The 23,028-nt window shown below is 34.4% G+C and overlaps 1 protein-coding gene across 10 annotated transcripts in view; it reads left to right on the forward strand.

Annotated features, from left to right (window-relative positions):
- Positions 1 to 23,028, forward strand: part of LOC115448505 (high affinity cAMP-specific and IBMX-insensitive 3',5'-cyclic phosphodiesterase 8) — a 226,816-nt gene that overhangs the window by 94,655 nt on the left and 109,133 nt on the right. For 4 of the 10 annotated variants that reach the window (XM_037439130.1, XM_037439135.1, XM_037439134.1 and 1 more), the window contains one exon: positions 16,471 to 16,559. In XM_037439130.1, coding sequence (XP_037295027.1) covers positions 16,471 to 16,559 — 89 coding nt within the window. Of the gene's footprint in view, positions 1 to 11,045; positions 11,063 to 11,185; positions 11,690 to 16,470; positions 16,560 to 21,527; positions 22,433 to 23,028 lie in introns of those variants that run through there. The other 6 variants (XM_037439125.1, XM_037439126.1, XM_037439127.1 and 3 more) reach the window with 3 other exon arrangements.

The following is a 23,028-nucleotide window of genomic DNA, read 5'->3' on the forward strand; positions in this document are numbered from 1 at the left end:
TAAGCAGAAAAACCCAATGTACGCGTGCAACCACGTCACTATATATAATAACATTAAATACCAATTTTGATAATATACTTAACTATTATGACAACGTTCCAAGTTTATACTAATAATTAAATAAATAGACGCTAATTTTACGTGCCAACACATATTTTACCAAAATCCCGCAACCCGCATGAATAGCAATAATTATGGAATATTTTTTTATTTTCCTATCAAAATTCCACGATGACGTATAGCTGTAGACTATCGTGTTTTTAAATTGTGTGTAACACATGCGAAATGACGTCACGCGGCGCCTTATCGGCCAGCGGTATCAAGCACGAGGACACATAGTCGTGACTTTTATATACTTATCACTCATGTTACGGTACACGGATCATTAGGGAGATTCATTAAGAGTTAACGTTTTTGCAAGCCAAGTCTGTTGAGAAAATTAGCGCTTTTTAGTGGTCCTTCGAGCCGGATAATAGGTACCTGTAAAGCAAGTAAACTCGTATTAGAATTATTAATATTAGATTTAAGTATTGTTTAAAATTACATTAAGTGCTTACAGAATATCCTGCAGTAAAAAAGAATAAGAGGTATGTAGTTCGTATTGTAACTGGCCTGCTTGGTGAAGTCATACCAAAGTCAGTGCTTGGGACTTCTATCAACTTCATTGTTTTAGACTATAATGTTGCGCTAACTTCTAGTTTAAAAAAAAATTTTAAATACATCATTAAAAAAAAGAAACAAAATTAAAATCCTTACCAGCCAGCATCCAAAGAGGTTGGTGTACGCCCTAAAAATTTAAACAATGACAAAACCTTTTCCGTTGAACCAGTCCGATTATACGGTGGAGACATTCATCTGTCAAACATATCGATTGTGATCGACAATAGCCATACGTACCGCGTGCGATCTCGTGATGTCGGCATTAAGTCACAGCTTGTATCTCATTGTGATAAGTCGCAGCCTTGTGCTAATTTCGTGTAAGTGTGTTCACGATGCATGTATTGGTGTTAGATAACCGTGAGGAAGTTAGACGAAACGGGTCGATAAACTACAAGGCGATTGATTGTGAATTTGCTATTAAATTAATTGAGACTTATTTTTAATCTTGGTTTTAATTTCGGGCTTTATATCTTTAGCAGACATTATAACTATAACAAACACTTTGAAACTGGTGATTAAAGATTCGATTCCTAAATCGTGATGATCATTGCAATGCCGCCGTTATAGAAAAGAAATAGTTATTAGGGACTGGAGCTGGTGTTTCAGCATCCAGAAATTATACTTATCATTTAAAACGTCAAGCCAACGGAGAACAATGGCGACGATAGCCTTGTTAGGAGTGGAACGATCTACCGAGACGAAAGTCCGCAGTTTCTAAAAGTTATGTGGATGAATGAATGAATTCCTCATAGCCGAATTTCAGCCACAACGCGGCGGCCACTCTAAACGGAGATCAGCCAGATACGCAGGAGATATTATGGTGCACAAGTATGAGCGCCCTACACAGGTCCACTTTTTATTCCTTCACTCTGATAGCCCGGTGAGACAGCAATCCGACATGACCGGGGAGAAATCAGGCTCTGTACCAACGTTTTTACGTGCTTTCCGAGGTACGGGGTTATCTCATCGCCAACTTCCTGACTCTGAGCTGCGACTGAGTAATTTTTAATATCAAAAACCCAATCACAATTATTTTTAGCCCGACCCGGGATTCGAACCCAGTACCTTAACGCCGTAGTTGTACTCGTACCACATACACATTACAACTACGCCACCGAGGCAGTCATCGTAGGGGATTGTCGCTTGTTTTAACGGTGAAAGAAAACATCTTGAGAAAACCTGCATATATGAGATCTCAATAAGAAATTCGAAGGTATGTGAAGTCTGCCAACCCACATTAGGCCAGGCTAACCTAACCTAACATAAAGTCTCTCAATATTAGAGGTGGCCCATGTAATGGGATAGAGTATAATACAGGGCTCATATTATTATTATACATACGAAGTCAAAGCAAACTACCCTTTGCTGTTGACTTTGTGTGGGACGGTGATACTACACCTAATTGATAAATATAAATATAATTGATAAACAACGTGGCACTTTCAGCTCTACGTAATAAAAAAATATCTAAGTGTTAATTCCCGAGAATAAATAAGATTACAAGAGTCACAAACCTTACGCCATTATTAATTAATAGTGAATTAAACGGTTTTAAGGTTTAAAAAACAATTCTGTCATCGGCCATCATGAATAAAATTAGTTTCAGCTGCCATTAGTAAGTTTCTTTACTCGTAAACTTTTTTAATCAATGTTTAATCTGTGTTTTGTCTTTACTAATCTAAAGAAATGTCTCAAAAGCTATTAATTAGAGATAAAACACTGATTTAGGACGACCATCTAAAAATAAGGTTTTTACAGATAACTACTGGACATAATAAGACTTAACATCTCATGTCACAGGATGGCGAGCGCAGTGGAATACCAAACAATACTTTATAATTCATGGTGTTGGATGGTGTTTCTACTGTTTATGGGCGGTTGTATCGCTTACCATCAGACGGACGGCAAGCTCGTCTCGTCATTCAAAGCAATAAAAAAAAGAACTTTCTACCGTCTAACCCTATTTCAATGGTGTTCAATTGTATTTCGCGATGGAAAATAAGCTTGTGGAAAGAGCAAAATAAGGTCGACGAATTCAAGGAAAGACCTGCCATACCACCGTGCAAGGCACCTGTAAGGGCCAGGCTTTTCTAGGGTGAGCAAAAACGTTTCCAGGGTGGGCATCGACCACCTTTGATGTTTTTGTCTCCTCTGTAAAATATCATTTAAAGAACGTATTGATTTTACTCCACTAATCAAATTCATAGAAATCTTATAATAATAATAATAATATCAGCCCTGTATTATATACTTACCCACTGCTGAGCACGAGCCTCCACTGCTACTGAAAGAGATTAGGCCTTAGTCCACCACGCTGGCCTAGTGCGGATTGGTAGACTTCACACACCTACGAAATTCCTATAAAGAACTTCTCAGATGTGCAGGTTTCCTCACGATGTTTTCCTTCACCGTTAAAGCGAACGATAAATTCACAAAGAATACACACATTTTTTTAGAAAAGTCAGAGGTGTGTGCCCTTGGGATTTGAACCTGCGGACATTCGTCTTGGCAGTCCGTTCCACACCCAACTAAGCTATCGCCGCTTATATAAATATAAGCCGCTATAGAAATCTTACTCAATCTTAATTTATAACTCTGATTTCCCATCGAAAACGCATAAACTCATCTAATTATATTTGAAACCTTTAACACTATAATCTTATTATTGTGTAGAGGTTAACACTTTGACTTACGTGGAAACGCAAGTAAAGCTAGTAAACGTAATGCTATAAGTAATAATATTGCTAAATAACAAACATTACATCCCAGATAATCTAACATTTCCTTTGATAACGAAACGAGCGAAGCCGCGGGCACGAGCAAGTCTTTAATATTTCAAAGGAATACGTTGCCTCTGACGTCTGTAATAACTGTCGGCTTTAAATTAAACTCCGTTGAAATTCCTTAATTAGTTCAATTCGGACCTTATGCAGCTGGGATAATGAAGTTTTAATTTGTGTGGAGCTCAAAATGATTTGGTTTTGGATATTAAAGTTTCAAAGATATGTAATGAAGATTCGTTTTTGAATTAAGTTTGGGATTTTAGGGTTAATTATGTCTACTAAGTGATTTAAGTTTTTGGAATAACATAAAGACATTATATTTTTTTTTACGTGTCCGTCAAAGTGATCCAACTGCACCTGATGGTAAGTATAGTGTGGTCCACTAGAGTGTCGAGTCACGAGAGATGATTACCCATCGGCAGTCGACACAATTATGCCGGCCTATTAGAATCGGATATACACAGGTTGATCCCGGAGCGAGACATATTTAACTATGTGCCTTAGATATACAATAAAATGTTTAAAATAAATAAACAACATTCATAAACACGACGTAATATTAAATTTGTGAAATAAATAAATTCCTCCAAGTGTGTTGGGAGTATACTCCCATAAAAAATATTTTTTTTTATTATGTTTATAAGCTGCACGATCGCTCCATCTTTCACTGCATTCATTCGACACCTGGACAGGAAGGCACAGGTAATTTTCTATATCTAATTACTCTGCGAATTATACCAACGGATATTGGACTTAGTATTGAGGAAACAAAGCCAATTAATTCTGAATGTGCATCAGTAATTAAATTAATGGCGCATTTACCAGCCTAAAGACTAAGCAATGCTAGCTTGAACGCCGAATAATTAAATAGACAACGACAAACAAATTGCGAATAAATTTGCAGTTAATTTAACTTTGTTGCGATTGTTTCTAATTAAATTAGTTAAAGATATTTTTAAAGCAGTCTCATCCAATGGGGACAGATAACCTAGTATTAAATGTTTATAATCGCCCATAACTTCTCACAGACCCAAGGAATCAGAACCATGGATGAAGAATGAGAATTAGAAAGAAGAAGGGGTAAAAATAGACCTACAAGCTCACTGGCCTTACTAAATGCAACAGGAAATTACCACTTAATACCGTTTTTTTGTTAAATCGTTGTCCCTATTATCTAGAAAAAAAAACAATGATGCAGAAAAATCCGGAGCTGCCGACGGGACTCTCCAATATAGATTATACAGTATTTACGAAGAAATCCCAAACTGTTACGCGATGTAAAAAAAAAAACAAGCTTGTCACCGCTGGAATTCGTACAACCCCACCCAACATTAATTTAAACCTATAATCCAAACCATACAAAATGTCAGTAAAACACACATAAATATTAATGGGCAGAAAGAAATATCGGCGCGCAGAATGCTTATATCGTTCATTGATAGCACACCCACACGTGTTATTACGTTCGCAGACGTCTAATTAAAATTATTATCACATAAGGCATGATTGATGTGATACATATTTCTAATAAATGCACACCCACCGTAACATTTATCATTATCATTCAAAGCAAATGGCGTGTGCACAAAGCCCGCAGCTGTACATGGCAAACGCGTTGCTGGACAAGTGACATTGGCTATACACGATTTTGCACGGTGTTAGCACTTCACGAATTTACAATAAACTTGTAAACGTCGATGTTGAGAAATCAAGGTTTGCTTTATAACTGTTAAAATTTTTGTATCTCTGGTAACTTCAACTGTCAAATTACTCCGTCGGATTAAATACTTAATTATAGTGCTACTTTCCACAAAAATACGGGCAACACCAGATTTCTTCGATGTGAGTAAATCCGACACGACAGTCCGTGTCGTTTTATTGTGATTGGTCAAGATGCAAACACGTGACTTGCTCATTGGTCTCTCACATCACATGCATAATAAGCAAACACCTACTTTCGTATCGTGTTTGTTTTGCCACATTGTTCTTCTATGTCGTTGTCTTCATGACTGAAGGTCGTGCTTGCTTTAGTAAGACCTGGCGCTGACGAGCTGCTTCCACTCCTCCCTGTCTTGTGCCTGCCACAGAGCATCCGTGTCTGGGATTCCCATGACCTTTCTTAAGGTGTCAGACCATCGGCCTCTAGGTCTTTTGCCGTCTACTCTACCCACCACAACCAACTTATCCAGGTTGTCTGACTGCCTTCTTGCCACATTACATGGGGAAAGATTTACATTAAATGTTTTATCAATAAGAAAGGCGTCACAGAAGCTTGCACTATTCTACTTTAGTTGACGTTCGCTTGGAAAAGCACACGATAGCCACACGATATGCCTTAAATGACTCAGGGAATGACTCAATGTGACGTTCATGTCGTGAATTGTGGTTGCTACGTAGGAGTTAGAATACACTGATATAGTTTTGCAGAAAAAAACAAACGAATAAATGAGTCACTTGGTGGTAAATAGTCACTGCCTATCAATAATACCAATACAGAATTCGATTTTTAAGAATAAAGGAATTTGACGTGCGGTATTTCTTTGTCTTTGAATATTTTGCTGATGGTAGAATATATTTTTATATCCACCCGGATAACGACCACCATACACAAGATGTTAAAACCGTCATAGCGGCCCACGTAAGTGTGTCGCGTTCCGAGATCAGCCTGTGGATATCCGGTTCCAAAAGGCCGGCATAATTGTGTCGACTGCCGAGGGGTCGTCTCTCGTCAGTTGACATTCTATTGGATCCTACTCCAATTACTACCAGATGCAGCGGCGTCAATTGTCCGTGCACTAAAAAAATCACAAAATATACTTCACAGATTTCTTTAAACTTATCCGTCATGTCGGTCTTCTGCACAATATACAGAGGCAATAAAACGTTCCGATTTCCTCGTACTCTCATGGAATAAGTAACAACGGTTAATATTCTTTAACCGTCTCAGCTGTCGATGCAAAACAAATGTATTCCTAGGTGCTATTTCTACACACTTATTTGTATGCACTTTACAAGAACAACGTTATATTATACAACCAGTCAATTGTTATTCAAAACAAAGATTACATACATGGCCTAGACGTGTTAATAGTCTAAGAGTGTTGTATGGGTTGTCACGCTATCATGGTTGTCGTGTTGACATCTCTATAATTTCACTTGGTTGCATTTTAATCAGGGAGTTGAAAAATTAAGTACATAATAATTCTAGGATTTTAGTAGGTTTATTTCAACGGATTGTGCTGCACTGAGTACTAAGCACACTAGATGCAGTGTAGTCATCTTGGTCTTAAAAAAATTAAATGAAATATTTAATTTTGTCCCAGTATTTCGAAAACTGCAGCTTTCTTGTCCGCCCCGTGACCGTGAGAAAATAAAAATATAAAAAACCCCGTTAAAATCCTAAACCTAATTTTATTTCAATTTCTAATATTCGTATAATTTAATTATTTTGAAAATCAGTGGAATGGTTTTGGTATTTCTCGGCACGGGTAACACGTACCAAAACTTCTGAACAGATGAGTAATATCTTTTCATGCTGTCCAATACAACAAAAAACAATTTGTCCGTCGACAATTACCGTCATTATTATATCACCCCGTCATTATTACAATAGTTTATTTAAAACACGATTTGCATTAACAAGCCGGGTTTTTAATATTTTTATTCCATTTATACGTTATTTTTGTTTTCAATTTCACCCGGCCATTTTATTTTTAAATAAATGTACAAAAAATAAATATAACGTGCTAAATATACGTATAAAAGTAGTTAGTAAGTGTGCGTTCTGCTTTTCAAACTTGACATTAGCAAAATTGTCATAAAAACGGTACAGCCAATCACATCAATTTGAAATTGGAACAAGCCGGGTTTTCGGTATTCAAAATATACCCGAAAGATGGAATCATTGACGTATTATGCCCGAAATCTATTCGAATTTTAAATTAAAACCACCCAAGATGAATGTTACTATATCCAACTTCAATTTAACTTAGAAGTTATGTTGGTATTAATTCATTCATAATTCATGCCCTGAACATTCCACTTCCATAAAATAAATTACTCAATCGGAAAACATTAATAACAAGTTTTCTGTTTTTAATCTCAGGTTGTAACAATTCCATTAAATACTTGATATTTTAATTAGTTTTGAGTGACTGGCTGACTGTAATTATAATATACTGTGTAACTTTTACACTAGGTTTATTCGTTTTAAAATAAATATGATTAAAAGTGTTTCATTAAGTAATTGTATAACATCACGCCTCTTCCCCTTTTCAGGGGTAAGCAGGGATAATTTAAATCATTGTAACACCTTCATAATGCCAGTTGTGTCGAATCCTATGTAAAAGGGGCCACAAATCCAAACTTTAGATAAATATTTTATTGATATAACTAAAATAATATTATTATTCAAAATTTTAGGTTTTTTTTTTATAAATCATACTTCATTGCATAAGCGATCTTGATGTAACGTCTTTTGACTAAAATCTAGAGTATTAAGACTACCACACCATCAAGGAATTTAGAGAAAGTGTATCCATCTAATACCCATCAAGGGATTTACACAAAATGTTGTAATTTTACAAACGTCTGTTGAGGAACAGACGACTAACAAACTGTGGTGTATGGTGCATCGGCCGGGAAACGAACCCGGGCCGCCCGCGTGGCAGGCGAGCATTCTACAACTGAAACCAGCAAGTCTCAACTGACAACCGTGTTTATTAATTAAACGAACTTACAAATACATGACGTGTGCATTTAATACATATGTCCCCACAAAACAAAATTTATTGTTTAGCGTTATTTTTGCATTATTATTGAGTTATCAGCGCGTTTTTTCTAAAACCTGTTGTAGCTAATTAGCACGTGACATCGAAATCAGATAAAAATATACAAAAAATGTTTTTCAAACAAACGGCACATTAATTAGAACTGCGTGCTTATAAAGGATTATGTGAATGATTGGGTATGGGTGAGTTGGGGTAATTTCATATATTTATTATTTTTTTATTGTTGTATTATATAAAATATTATGTTGTGAAATGGAGGTAGATACTGTAACTTTGACTTTTCGGATGACCAACACCTCAGTCCTCGTGACCACGAAGGCTGCAAAGTCTTCGAGACCTCGGGAGAAAATTATAATATAAAACCGCGATAAAATATTTCAATGTCTAACATACGTGTAAACATACGAAATCATTATCAGTATTCGTGGACTTTCTAATTAATTGATGTAAGAAAAATAAAGCAAACCCGAGTTCAGTTAACACAGTTTGTAGTTAAAATATTTCACAAGTCAATAGGAACATCATAATCAACATTATTCCCATTTTTACAATTATATCCCTAATCCAAGCTTTTAAGGATATCTCCAGTATTTCCCTGTTATATCTGATAATATTCTTCCTACATTCCTGGAGCTAATGCAATTCCAGACTGCAATGATCATCCTAACCAGCGACATAAAATCTTCGAGGCAAAGCAATTAAAAACTTTATAAAAAACATGTTAGCTCGAACGCGAAAACTTTGTTTACTATGCAAGAGATTCTAGCATGCATAATAAATCTTGTCTATTGGCTACAACAAATTGACTAGCAAAACAGATACGTAAGGTGCATACTACACGGCTGGCTGAAATAGGTCACTGAGCTACTTAGTTCGCACGACTTAAACGGCTATTTAATTTTGCCGGATTATACTTGCATTTGGACTATTTATCGTGTGAGTATAATATTGTTTTACTATCTCGAGTGTTCAAGGTAATGTTAAGTGACGTATTAGACAGTTATTATAAGAATAGTTCTTATTCGATAAACATTTATTTGAGAGCTTAATCATGGATAGCCGAATCAGAGATCGATTTAACTCTACATCTGGAGCACGGACCTCTTGAGAGTTATATTAAAATACTTTTTAATTGACGTCTCTGATGGACAACGAAAACATGAGATACAATATATAAGATTACCACCACGCGTTAAGCAAGTGTGATGAAAGATTTATCTTCTATCACTAAAGAAGATCCGCGGGAAAACAGTGTGATAATTCATTAAAGAATTGATTATATATTCATATTATACAGGGTCATTTTGACATTGCGTTACCAAACGAAACTACGTTACTCGCAGCGTAGATGTAAAATAAAAAGGTGTAAATTTCGAACAAAACAAATATCCTTATCGCCCTAAACTACAAAGTAATAAAATTAAAACCGGGATTTTTTGTAGCAATATCTGTTATTCATGGATTATTTTTGCCACGATGTTAGAAGAGGTAGAGACGAATATGTGGTTTCATTTAATAATGCAATGTCACAATGACTTTGTATATTAATCATATTTTTCGTAATTCAGCTCACGTTACTTACCGATAATATATCTTAAAATGCGAAATTAATTATTTAGGTAGCCATCTCAAAGCTTATATACCGTACTTTAACCTATCTGGCGCTAAGCAACCGTATTACGTACTTTGAAAGTAATGGATCGGTCATTGCCTCTGTATACGTCAGTAGCCGGAAGAATTCCGTGTTTCCCTATACAGCGTAGCTCTGACGCATACATCCCTAACGTCATAATACGTTGAGCTCTTTCCCTTTTAAGGATATAGGTTTAAAACAATGAATGGGCGTGTTTTTATTGATGGCATAATGCGCCTAGTTCTGCAGTTATTCATGACAAGAATTATCATTTTTTTTTATACTCGTAAAATTCAAAATTGGAACTCCTAAATACAGCCTATTTGGTAGGACTGGCCGTATGAAAAAAAACATACTACAAAAATAAAATAAAGATTTTCAAAACCCAACTCTTCTTTATATGAATTTGTATTAAAATTAAATATTTCATCATATTTTTAGTTAATTAAAAACTCTTTCTATTACAATATCATTGCCAGAGCGTCTAAGCGTATAAAAATTTTGCTAATTTGAATTGTACGCAACCTCTTGAACTTTGCCAACGACTTTGAAATTTTTGCGAGCGTTAGTTAATAAAATCTTTGGCAATACGGTCAACGGTCAAAAGTATGACGACCTTCGAGATTTATGCCTGGTTGAAATATATCTATAGATATGTAAGTCTACGCTTTTTACTCTAGAAACACTTCCTCTTTTTATATTAATAATACAACTATAGTACGATTATTCTAATACTATGACACTTCAATCAAGTGACGCACTTGCTCATATATCTTCACTATGAATAATGAGCCTAAACTTTCCATATCATAGTTATGCTTATTTTAATCAACCAAAGTACAAAACATCGCTACATTATGTCCTACCAAATCAAAACACAAACCATAGTGTTAACAACATAATGTCATTATCTGTTGCCTTGTATTACCAATGTAAGAATTACGTTCGCAATCACGCGTTCAATTTATATCGCCTATAATTGCATATCAAACGCCTGCAGCTATGCTCGCACAAGCTTATTCCTTCCAGTCGTTAACTCAATACACTCGTCCCACATTAACCCCCCTTTCGATCAACTGTCTTGGTTTGACGGCCATTACCTAACAGACCGCTCGCGCGCTCTACAAACTACGCCGCACCACATTTACAATATAGTGACCGAATTACACCATGTTCCTTAAAACGTCTAAGACAAGGTTCAAATTCCTTTCAAATTCGACTGGCACATACGTAAAAAAACACGGTTTCATCTTACTATACTCGCTGTTTACACTCGCCTGTCCGCGATCGTCATTTAATTAATTCGAGATTTGAACGCGGTAAAGCGGTGTCACCTCTTGCGGTCGCGGTGTAATTTTTTTAACGTACGACATGTCTTGTGGATTAAAAGAATAATATTTAATCTGTGATATTTCGTAAAGAGAAAACCGAAAAAAGTGGTTTAATAAATAGAGGCCTAATGCGTTGAAAGTGTCTCGTGGTTTTAAAATATACATTTATTTTCTATTACGTAAAAAAAGTCTCTAATCGCGTCTGTTTTCTTTTTGGTTCCACCGCTAAGTCCCTTGCGTATTCTGCGATATTAATTCTAAATTTAAAATTTTAAGTGTTTTTACACTTGTTTAAAATTTATTACAGAACGTGACTGGCTAGAATGAAATTATGAGACAAAAAGTTATATTCTCTTTTTAAAAATGTGTCAAATGGTGTTTGTGATGCAGTGATTTAAATATGTGCATGAAAAATGTTGGCTGGCCAGGAGACCAGCATAGAAATAGTGCAAAGATGGTTGCAGAGGCGTAGCAGTGATGAAATTGAAACAGGTGAAATATATAAGTCCAATATTTTCTATAAAAGTATTTCATTCATCTGAAAAACAAAGCAGGTGCGATGCGTTCCGATTAGAACAAATAAATGTTAATTTAAAATTATTGATTAATATTTTATTTACGATAGTTAAAAATTCAATAAAAACGTTTATTAAAAAATATAAAAAAAACTCAGTTAAAATTCTAACAACAATAACCCAAATCACTTTTAATAAAACCTTGATATATAACCCAAACAAAAAAGTAACCCGTATTGGATTAACCAATTCAAATATAGTATAGAATTGAAATCCCAAACCGAAAGTTTCAATTATCAGACGACCTCATGAGTTCGGAACCTGTCAAGGATGGGGGCTTGTAAATTTGCCGTTATTTGACGACTTTCGGCTTAGTTACAGTTTTAATTCTAAAGTTTGGCCCGACCCTTATGTGGATTCGGTTAATTAGAATTCGTAACTGTTTATTCATCTTTTCGGTATCTTGGTAAATATTGACCGATTGCTGATACCTATAATATTGGATGTTACCATTTTTTCCTATTCCTATAATAATACTGGCTGTAGTTTTGTGTAAAATTTCTTTTCCTGGAATATTATGCCTTTTTTCCCAAAAAAAGGCAGCGTATAATTTACGATTTCCTCTATCCGTGTTGCTAGATCCACCACATCTTAACAAACTTTGGTATTTATAATATTAGCAGGAAGTATATCAATTTACATTGCTAAACTAAACCTGCCAGCATGAATCATTAATAAATCCCGATGAATTGTCACACATAATTTTAATTGTTGGTATAACAAATGAACAATTAAAAGAATATTTTTTCCTGATGTAGTGATTATAATAAACGAAAATATACCTTATAGAACTGAACGGAAGAATCTAAATACAATACTCAGAACCCTTATTAACACTCGTGGCCGTATAAATCATATCTAACAATCGAGAACATGGTCCAGTTGATGCAAAGCAACGTCACCGAAATTTCCTACTTCAGAACAATTGGCGATCGATTGGAAAACCCTCTCAAAGGTCTTCGTGACCACTCGATCATGACATTTACATATCCCGCCGAGTCATCCATATAAATTGTGCTTCAATTTGTATTAGAATTTTGACTAGGCGGTTGACGGCGATTGACGGGTTTGTTTTTGATTATTCGACATTTAGACATGAAAAACTAATTAATGGTTGCCATCTGAGTTATATTTAGGTACAAATAAGTAAACAGCTAGTTGCAAATAGTGTCCTAGTAGCAAAAAAAATCCTTTGATGAATAACCACATTTTTTCCTTACTACGATTAGGTTTTCGAAGAGAGCGTCGGCCAACAATTCGCTTTTATTGCGTTACTTTTACAGAATGTATATTTATAGCAAACGTGAATCAACACTTTCTCTTTGTCTAAATTGTTTACTTTTTATCTCTTCGATTCTAAGGAGATAAAAGTGTACGGCCCTCGTAATTTACTAAGCTTAGATCGGAAAAAAACAAAGTAGTAACTTGTAAGAGTATTCTCGAGTCGACAACAATTATTACGTGCGGAGTTTCACCGATTCTTTAGTTCTAGACGTTTGCGCACGACGGTTTTACTAATTCGTATTCTAAATTTAAAACTAAAACGACCATAATTTTCTTTTTATTATTTTTAACAACCAGTTTTGAAATTCGAACGCATATTCTTTTTAAGCGCCAGTTTATCTTATCTCATCAAAATGATTAAAGTACATTTATAATACTTAACTTCTACTTATAACGAACTTGGCTGCATCATCTAGAAATAATCTAAGAAAAACTTACCAACACAAAACTAATGGTACCCTCAGTTACTACCATTAGTCAGTGTGTTTTTATCCCAAAGCATCTCCGGTATGAATTTTTAAATCTACTGTACTATTTCTCAATTCGTCATATTGAAACAAAAACAATATCATACCAAACGGATTGCAGTGATTGCAGGCAATAGAATTGTTAACGTCTAATTAAGGTTGGAGCATTTTTTATCGACATTACTGAGCTCTTTAGTGTTAATAGCACTACATTCTAAATGACCGCAATATCTCTTAATACGTAAAGCAAAAACTATGACAGTACCCCTTTTTACGAAAATATGCTATGAAATTTTGTACATTTAAAGTTTACATAGAAAAGGAGTGCAGAAAGCTAATATTTTTGTATATTATAAATACATTAAATTAACAAAAAACACATTACTTTACTATTGTTTATGTTTAAAGTCTGTGGTCAAATTGACTAAAGATTAATTTTATTTGTTTTTAGCGGCTATAGTCTTATTGAATGTCAAATATAGAAAAAACATTGTACTCTTTTTAAGTACATTGCGCGTCTAGAGGACCGGAAATTTTTGCATTATTAAAGATAATCTAGAGAAGCAGTACAGAAAGAAATGTATGTATAATATGTGTTACAAATACATAAAACTCGACAATCAAATTTCAGCTACTAGATGACCAGTACGTTAAAAATCAGAAACGGAATATTACTCGATACGAGAATAGCTCTACTTCTAAATGTAATTGTTTGTTCGAATTATTCATTGCTTTTATTCTGGTGTATTGTTTATGTTTGGTAAAATTCTGGGTATTGTGCCTCCGTGCGTTATAAGATATATTCATCATAGCTGACTCAACAGAAACGTATTGCTAACAATGTACCCTGGATAGAAATACCGTGACGTACTACGCTTAACTCCTTATTTAACCACAAATGCGATGTATAAGGACTGTTATATTAAAACTAGTGGTAGATCTCTCATATGTGAGAGCCCGCCTGGGTAGGTACCACTGCAATATCTATTTCTGCCGCCAAACAGCAGTGTGTAGTCACTGTTGTGTTCCGATTTGAAAGCCATTGTAGCCAGTGTAACTACTGGACATAATGAAACTTAACATCTCATGTCTCAGGATGACGAGCGCGATGGAATAAAAAACAATACTTTGTAATTCAAGGTGTTGGATGGTGTTTCTGCTGTTAATGGGCGGTCGTATCGCTTACCATCAGGCGAACGGCAAGCTCGTCTCGTCATTCAAAGCAATAAAAAATTAAAAACCGTTCGTCAAAAGTTGCAAATTGTCGTTTCACAAAAATCTCTGGACGATGAAAGTTTTCAGACAAATATTAGAATATTTCCGTCAATTATGCACGTGCAATATTGAAGCCTTTGAAAGAGTAATGAATTTTTGCTGTCGTATAGATCAGGCGTACAGTGTGATTGGATACTTTTTCACTTTTATGTTTAGGTATTTGATGTTAGAATTTATTGTTTGAATATTTTTTTATTATTTGAACTTGCAAGTACTAAAATTGTATTTTATTAAATTTAAATTATTTTATAACGTTTTCGAAATAGAAATTTCGTATAGTCTAGTTAAGTATATTTTTGAATTTGTACTTTTATTGTTTTCCTTGACTATATTCTGTTTGTGTCTTTATTAGTAAATAAATAAATAAATGAAATATACGTTTATACCTGTGGATATACAGGCCTTTAAAATATTACCAACATAGATACAAATTTATTACAAACATACTTTAACAGGTTTTCTTTTAACAAATCGAAGTACTTGTAATCTCATTACAAATAACCCCAATGGTATTTGCATTATAAAACAGCCTTATTACATTACATTACTTAATAGGCAAAGGACGTCTGTGTACAGCCTTTTAGCATCAACACCACCTTGAGAACTAATTGCGCAAGCAGCAATCAGCAAATGACGACTGATTGTGCTATCCGATTATTCTATTATTCGAATAGATCTAATCGATACTCATATCAGGTATTTTAATAGTCGTTAAAGTTTGATTGATGTCACATTAATTCGAGTCGTTTTAATCCTTGTGTTTACAATAGGAGCGATTAGGTGCTAGTTCGTAATATAGAGAAAATAGTTTTCTGCGGTTTTGTCTGATAATATACTAGAAATAATTACCCCCTAAAATAAAGTTATTTTTAAAGTAGTTAACGCCTTTCCTCAGCCATTATGTCTTCAATGTAATAGTAATATCAATTTACTTTACGTCAATACCACCTACGTCTTAGTATTTAACATGATTTATACATTTATGACATACAAATATTATTACTGGGGTCTTATTCTGTATGTCACTGTAAACGTGTAACGCAACCATGTCGCGTTATCTTCGTGAGATTTGCGTGAAATGGTATTCTGTATGCCAATTTCTATTGTCTTTAACGTGACGAGGTGCGTTACGTGCTTGTTGCGTTCTGTCAAAATAACGTGTGGCATAGAGAATAAGGCCTCTTAACTAAATATGTCCTCGGAATTAACGTTCTGCTAAAAGAATTACGCTCGTGATCATTGACGTATATTCTAATGACACGCACGTCCATATAAACTATTTGTTTAAAATCTGAACTAAAATGGCAAACAAAACGTCACTGTGATAACTTGTTTATTCACTTGATCAACTAATAATGTTACTTATTTGGCTAATATTTTTATTCAAATCCAAGTTTACACTTAGAATCGAGTTTTTATATAATGAGCGCCACTCCGTACACAACCACAAGCTGTCAATATTGACCATACTAAATTCAGTTTGAATGGATATCAGTTCAAATCATTTGAACACAGTGAATGTTCGGAACGCCAAATCTACTACGTAGTACATAATATTATATCGATGCTCATGCTATTTTGAATTTCGAATATTAATTTACAACTGGCACAAATAAATTATTGTTGCTGTTATTTTTATTTTTATTAATTCATCGATGTTTTTATCCTATAGGAAGCTCGAGCGGGTCGCCTGGAGCGCGCACCGGGCGTCGCTCATCTCTCGCTCTCACACCAGAAGACGAACCCTTAGTCGATGTCGCTGTAAGTACTTATGTACCAACGCTTAGTAAATAGAATTTTGGTCTCTAATATCATTAAAACAAGGGACTTTATTCTGTATGATAGTGTAAACTCGTAACGTCGCCGTGTTGCGTTATCTTCGTGTAATTAGCATGGAATGGTATTTTGTATGCCAATTTATTATCTTAAACGCGATGCGGTGTGTTACTTGCTTGATACTCACTATCAAAATAACGTGTGGCATAGGGAATCAGGGCCCTTATGTAAAAACCGCTATATGTATCGCGTTCTAGGATCAACGTATTCGGACGTACCTTGTGTACGGTGGTCACTATCCGAATAGATGTAAAATATATCCTACCACCAGACAGTTCCAAACAGGCTGGAATGGTCATGTCGACTGGCGAAGGATAAACAATCAGTCGACAGTCTATCTGGACTTCGTTTATTATCACGAACAAGGGGGTCCCTTTGCCGTCCCCAAATAAAAACAGCATATTATATTAGGATAGGATAGGATCTATTCATATGATGTTTTTTAAACTAGCTAAAGACGCGTATTTTACCGCGCAATCTCTGTGCGTCTCCGGTGCGCGCGCACCTTCGTGTAATAACTACATATTTACACACTGCATTTTGTTGTAGTTGGGTTTGATGCGGGTCATCAAAAAACTTTGAGTGCGATAAGTTTTAATTTTACAAATGTTATCTTTGTTATAGTATATTAATGAAGTAAATAATGTACTAAACAATTATTATATCTTATATATTATCGCGGTCAAAAGTTCTTAGTGGCTCATAGGAGTGGATTCCCTAAGGATGCAACGTCTCATTTCTCGACATTGCATTTAGACTACACTGTATTTTCTAATTTATTTAGAGTTAACAATTCTTTTTTTATTTAATTGAATTTAATTTACCAATGCCAATTTGGCGTGCCATAATAAATAATTCCTATTGAACTAACTCAACGTAAACTCTAGACGTTTCTTAGCTTAGATCTTTACGTCAAACTAACAAAGCATTTTATCATCTTACTCAGACACGTAGATACTTTGTCGATCATTTATCAATATAATCGCCCGTCACAGCGCAGTCGAGCTCCAAACGACTTTATTACAGAATAACTATTTTTCAAGACTTAAGCCACGATGTGTTGGACACTAACTCGTTGGTTTTTAGAGATATATTAGTTTTAATCTTAAAAAGACTAAATCAATGTCGGTTTATCCATTTAAAGCCTACTTTGTCACACACAAAATTACTGGCATTTAAATTATAACACCATTCTTTTTGCCTCATGGGGTTAAAAAGAATTCTATAGCTATATTTTAGAATTTGTAAGTAGTTTATTTAATAAAATCGCAAAATACGTTGAAAAATGACGTATTTAGAATAAAAAACTAAATTAGCAATACTATGAAGTGATAATCAAATATTTCTAATCAAGAAATTGCTATTCGTTTATTGATTATTTCTGATTAGGTAATTACATTATACTTAGCTCTATGTACATTCGAAACTACAATCCTTACCAATGTTTTAAATGCGAAATCATTTCTGTCTGTTACTATTTCACGTCTAAACTACTAAACCGGTTTTGATAAAATTTATTTATTTAAACTCTTCATTAAAACTAATAGGCAATACACACAATAGAGCTTATGAACAAACAGAAAGTACAAATGGTGGTTTTATCGCAAACGGCGATTTCTACCAAGCAACTTTTGGCTGGATTTAGTGTGGAATCATGCTCCAGAAAACATATTTACTTTTTATGAAATATTTGTTTTAATCAAATATTAGCGAGCGTAGCCGCGAATACAAGGTTGTATTACTATTAGTAATATAAGTATATTTTTATAATTTATTTAAAAATGTTGTTGACATCTTGAGCCAGCGTCTACGCTCTACTGACAAAGTCTAGAATTCTAGATACCCTAGTGACTATTCAGTATTATTGTAAATATCCCCGACACTGTGACTTCTAGGGCCTTTAATTCAGGTTACATTCGACTCCTAAGTATAAAATTGCCAAGCTGAAGACCTTACCTATGAAAGAAGCCTAGGAGTAGCAGAATAGAAAAACTTACATCTCTGTCTTATTCGGGGGATGTATGTTATGTTTAAACAAACTTGCACCTATTTATCCTTGAAGGGGTAGACAGAGTCGCAACTTTTCGGATTGTGTATTCCGCCCCATGATGTGATAGAAGGCGAGCCTATCGCCAAATCTGGCACGAATTCCAGACTGCGGATCGACATTGTGTAGAAAAACCTAATATTGCTATACCCGAGTTAAGCATCGAATCCTAGACCTCAGCTCGGTTATACAACTACAGCATCGAGGCTGGTATGAAGTTTTTCTGTGGAACTGAAAATACTTTTCCCATTGTATCCATTAGCATCTAGCACTTTAAAAAGTTCAATCTTTTTGATTCTTTTACTCTCTCATCTCATACATTTGAGTATCCAATACACATAACATTTCGATGATACGTCTCAAGCAATAAACATTCGGACTCGTTTTCGAATTTATATTTATTAGGTTGATGCCTTCACTTTTTATTACATACACTAACTCAGTCTCAAGCCATCTTACTTTAAGATTAGTCAATTCACTTTGTTTATATCAAGCGAACTCGGACTTAATGGGTAAAGTTTTGAGGTTATATTTTTGCATAACATTTATTTTTTATATGAACTTAAGCTAGGTGTATAACAATATGCTATATTATATACTGTTCCTCTGCTGATACGGGCCTCTACTACTGAGAGGGTTTAGACTAAAGTCCACCACGCTGGCCTAGTCCGGGACGGCAGACTTCACATGCCTAATTCTTATAGAGAACTTCTCAGGTATGCAGGTTTCCTCACGATGTTTTCCTTTACCGTTAATGGAAATAAGGCGTAATCAAACAAAAGTTTTGTCTATAAAGTATATGTACCTAGATCTTTTTAAAAACACTACATTTACTAATGGAAATTTTGTGATGATATAATAATCAAAAGATGATATACCACTCTAAATGTAGAGTCGATGAAATATACTTCTGAATAATTTTAATTCAATAATAGTTTACAGTAAGGTATTTAAAAATCTCAAGAAACTATCACTATTGGGGAAAAAAATGACAAAAGGCGAAAAGAGGAAAAAATCTCTATTTTTAAAAACCTAACATATTATAATAACAACAAAATATTATCAATCGCTTGTAACTTAAAGTTCCATTTTCCTGTAATATCTTTACGCTATTTGTCTCACAATATCGATCCTCAAAATAATCTGTTTTTCTTTTTTTAAAAACAAATTACTATTTCTCGGACAATACGATTAATGTTCGTGTTCAAAACGCTCCATGCTTTGAGATCTTCTTGGAAATGATCATTTGTAATTTAGACTAATTTTCCTTAGTCATCAGTGTATTTTCTGGAAATATTCATTTGTATATCTCATTGGTCATTCGTTGAAATTATGATTTAGACAAATTCCGAGAAATTATTAAAAAACAATATTTTAAAATATCCTTCGCGAATTTAGTTTAACTTCCTTATAAATTATGTCTAAACTATCTGTTCTGTGCTCAATATCAGCGTGGAGTCTGGAATTAATGGCCGATATGGCAATAAAGGAGTTTTTTGTAAACACACACACACACACACGTGAATCTTAAATATCGTAAATTATAGCGATTAGATATTTGGGCATATTTTAATGAACTTTGCTTTTGGTCACGTCAGACAAGTACAAACTCGTACGATTACGTGACGTCATACTACGTACGTATACAAAATCTTACCGAGATATACAAACGTTAGTACTGCGCACTGTCACGGCTACACTATTGTTGAACAAAACCCAATGTGTGAGTGTGACGTCGCATGGTCAATACTACGTGGTCCGCCTCTAATTGTAATATTGATAAAGGATTTTTAATAATTATACGTCATTTGGGCTCACTCTTAAACGTATTGGGAAAACACCAACTGATAACATAGTGTGCGACTGCGGCATATTCTAAGCATGTAGTTGTGTGCTTGTATAAGTATACGATATATAGAAACAAACATATTATGTGTTTATATTTCTCGTCTGTTCCGTCAAAACTGCTTTATCATGTTTTTGGAAATAAGTGTCACTTGATGCGACAATTCGCATTATGCGTCGTACGGTATCTAATGTATGAAAAATCTAGCACTTAGGTAAATAAAAAATAAAATAATTAATTAATTTATTGCAAAATAACCTGTCTATATATGTAATGATACTCTAAAGTACGGAGGATTATTTATTGTTTCAATTTAATTACCACAGTTTTAGTAAACTTTGTTATTATTAATACTTTGGTTATTGATATTAAGTGTATTACGGTATCCCCAGTAAAACGGCGCGTTAACTGTATTATAACAAGCTGCCTAATCGAAATTTATAATACATACAGAAATAAAATTTAACATAATATTTCCACAATACGTTTTCTTTACTTTAATTGTTTTACATTTATTATAATGTTGATATCGTTTCATCAATTTTTATAATCTAAATTCTACTAAAATTGTTGATTCCGTGCATGTCACAAATAACTCATCATTTCAGTGTACAACCAACATTACTAGATAGATCAAAAAATTTTAAAAACCTAAAATATATATTTTTTATGAAATTATTCGTAAGTCTTTCCATATTCCCTGCAACTCGTGCGCCGTAAATGTATTGAACGAATGCTCAAAGCCATTTACTTGGGGAAGGTCATAATGTACAAATTTAGTAGTCAACACTACAACTGTTCTTCACAGAAGAGTTATTTTATCGCAAATCAACTGTACTCAAAACAACTGCCAGCGATACCGCAATGATATAATCACTGATTAACTGAAACTTAAGCACCCAAGACTACTTAAATTACCTTTTAAAATAACTTATAATTGTCCGTAATCAGTGCGACGCCAATTGATAACATGCTTTTATCGGATATAATCATACAATGCAATGTATTTCCAGTACGATTTAGCATACTGTAATAAGCAATCGTTTTGTCGCACACACCGGTAAAAGTGTATGTGAAAATAAAAAAGTGGTGTTTGACACGGAGATTTCAAACGTTCTGTGTACTTTAAAAATGGTCGGGTTATACCTAATGTATAGCAAGTGTTTATGAATACAGGTCATGTTTTACAAACCAGCATGGAAAATTAATCTAACAATTATGTGAGGAGCCATTGTTTCATGCAACGATAAATCTGATTCATGCATTATTACTGTAGTATATTCGTAAAGTTTGTAAAACAGCAAGTAATTTATTATCAGCATTACTATCATTAATAGATTGGCATGCATTGATTTATAGCTACAAAGGGATTTAAAGATTAACATTACAGAAATCGTGGAAAATTCTGATACTCTATAAGTAATTTAGGCTACTAATTCAAATTATCAAGTATTACATGATGTGATTGGTATGTACGCAAAAATGGATAAAAACCAGAATCCTACCCTAAACGGACAAAATGATAAGAAACAAATGGGCTGCTGGGCGAAGTTTAAAAGTTTTTTCGACGATAGAGGCTTCGACTTGGAATACGAGTATAATGCAACGAACCAAATAAATATATTGGGTGAGAATCAAAACGATATAGAAGGATATAGAAGGATATCTGATAGGAAATCGATTGGAAAACGACCTGTAGTGGAAAATCCTGATCCATTAGACGGAGAATTGACTGGAGTGATTAATTTCTACGAACAATTCGCAACTCTCGGTGATGATACTAAAGAAGAGAATACGGATATCTGGAGAAAGTCTTCGCAAATCCGTAATCGTGTTTCTATGCGGCCTAGCATGTTGTTGACTAACATAGCCGAAGAAAAAGAAGGAGAAGACGATATAGAACTGGTAAGCTTATTAATTAATTCAAAGTTGCGCTCAAATTAAAACCAAGAAAGTGAAATCACAGTTCTAATTAATTTATTGACTTTGGATAGCCGGAAATTGAAAAAGCGAATTCCTATTCGCATTAAAAGAAATAATTATACTAATGATAAACTATAACGACGTATTAAAATGTTGTTTCATCTTGCATCAATTAAGCACATAATCATTTGACAGCATTAGTTCGACCGTTCTAATTGGAATCTTATTAAGTTTTTTGTTGAACACATAAGTGCTTTGTCCGAACCAGTTTAACAATTTGATATAAATAATCTGTTTGAGACATCGAAACCCGTTCGGAGTGAAATTCACGTGTCTAACGCAATCAGAACCGGTCCTCTTAATTAATCCATGAGTCGGCGACAGAGCAATCTGTCAGTGTTTCTGCAAGCTCACACATGTTGAATTAAACATATTAATTTGATAGCTATCGCTGCCAACATAACCAACAATCTGGGACCCGGATGACGTGATTCGATTGAAATTACTGTTAATTGATAGGCCTCTCGTATACTAGATTTCTTCTGGGTAGATACTATCGCATTATTTATTTTTGCTGC

This window comes from Manduca sexta, chromosome 16 (assembly GCF_014839805.1).
Source record: "Manduca sexta isolate Smith_Timp_Sample1 chromosome 16, JHU_Msex_v1.0, whole genome shotgun sequence".
NCBI lineage: Eukaryota > Metazoa > Arthropoda > Insecta > Lepidoptera > Sphingidae > Manduca > Manduca sexta.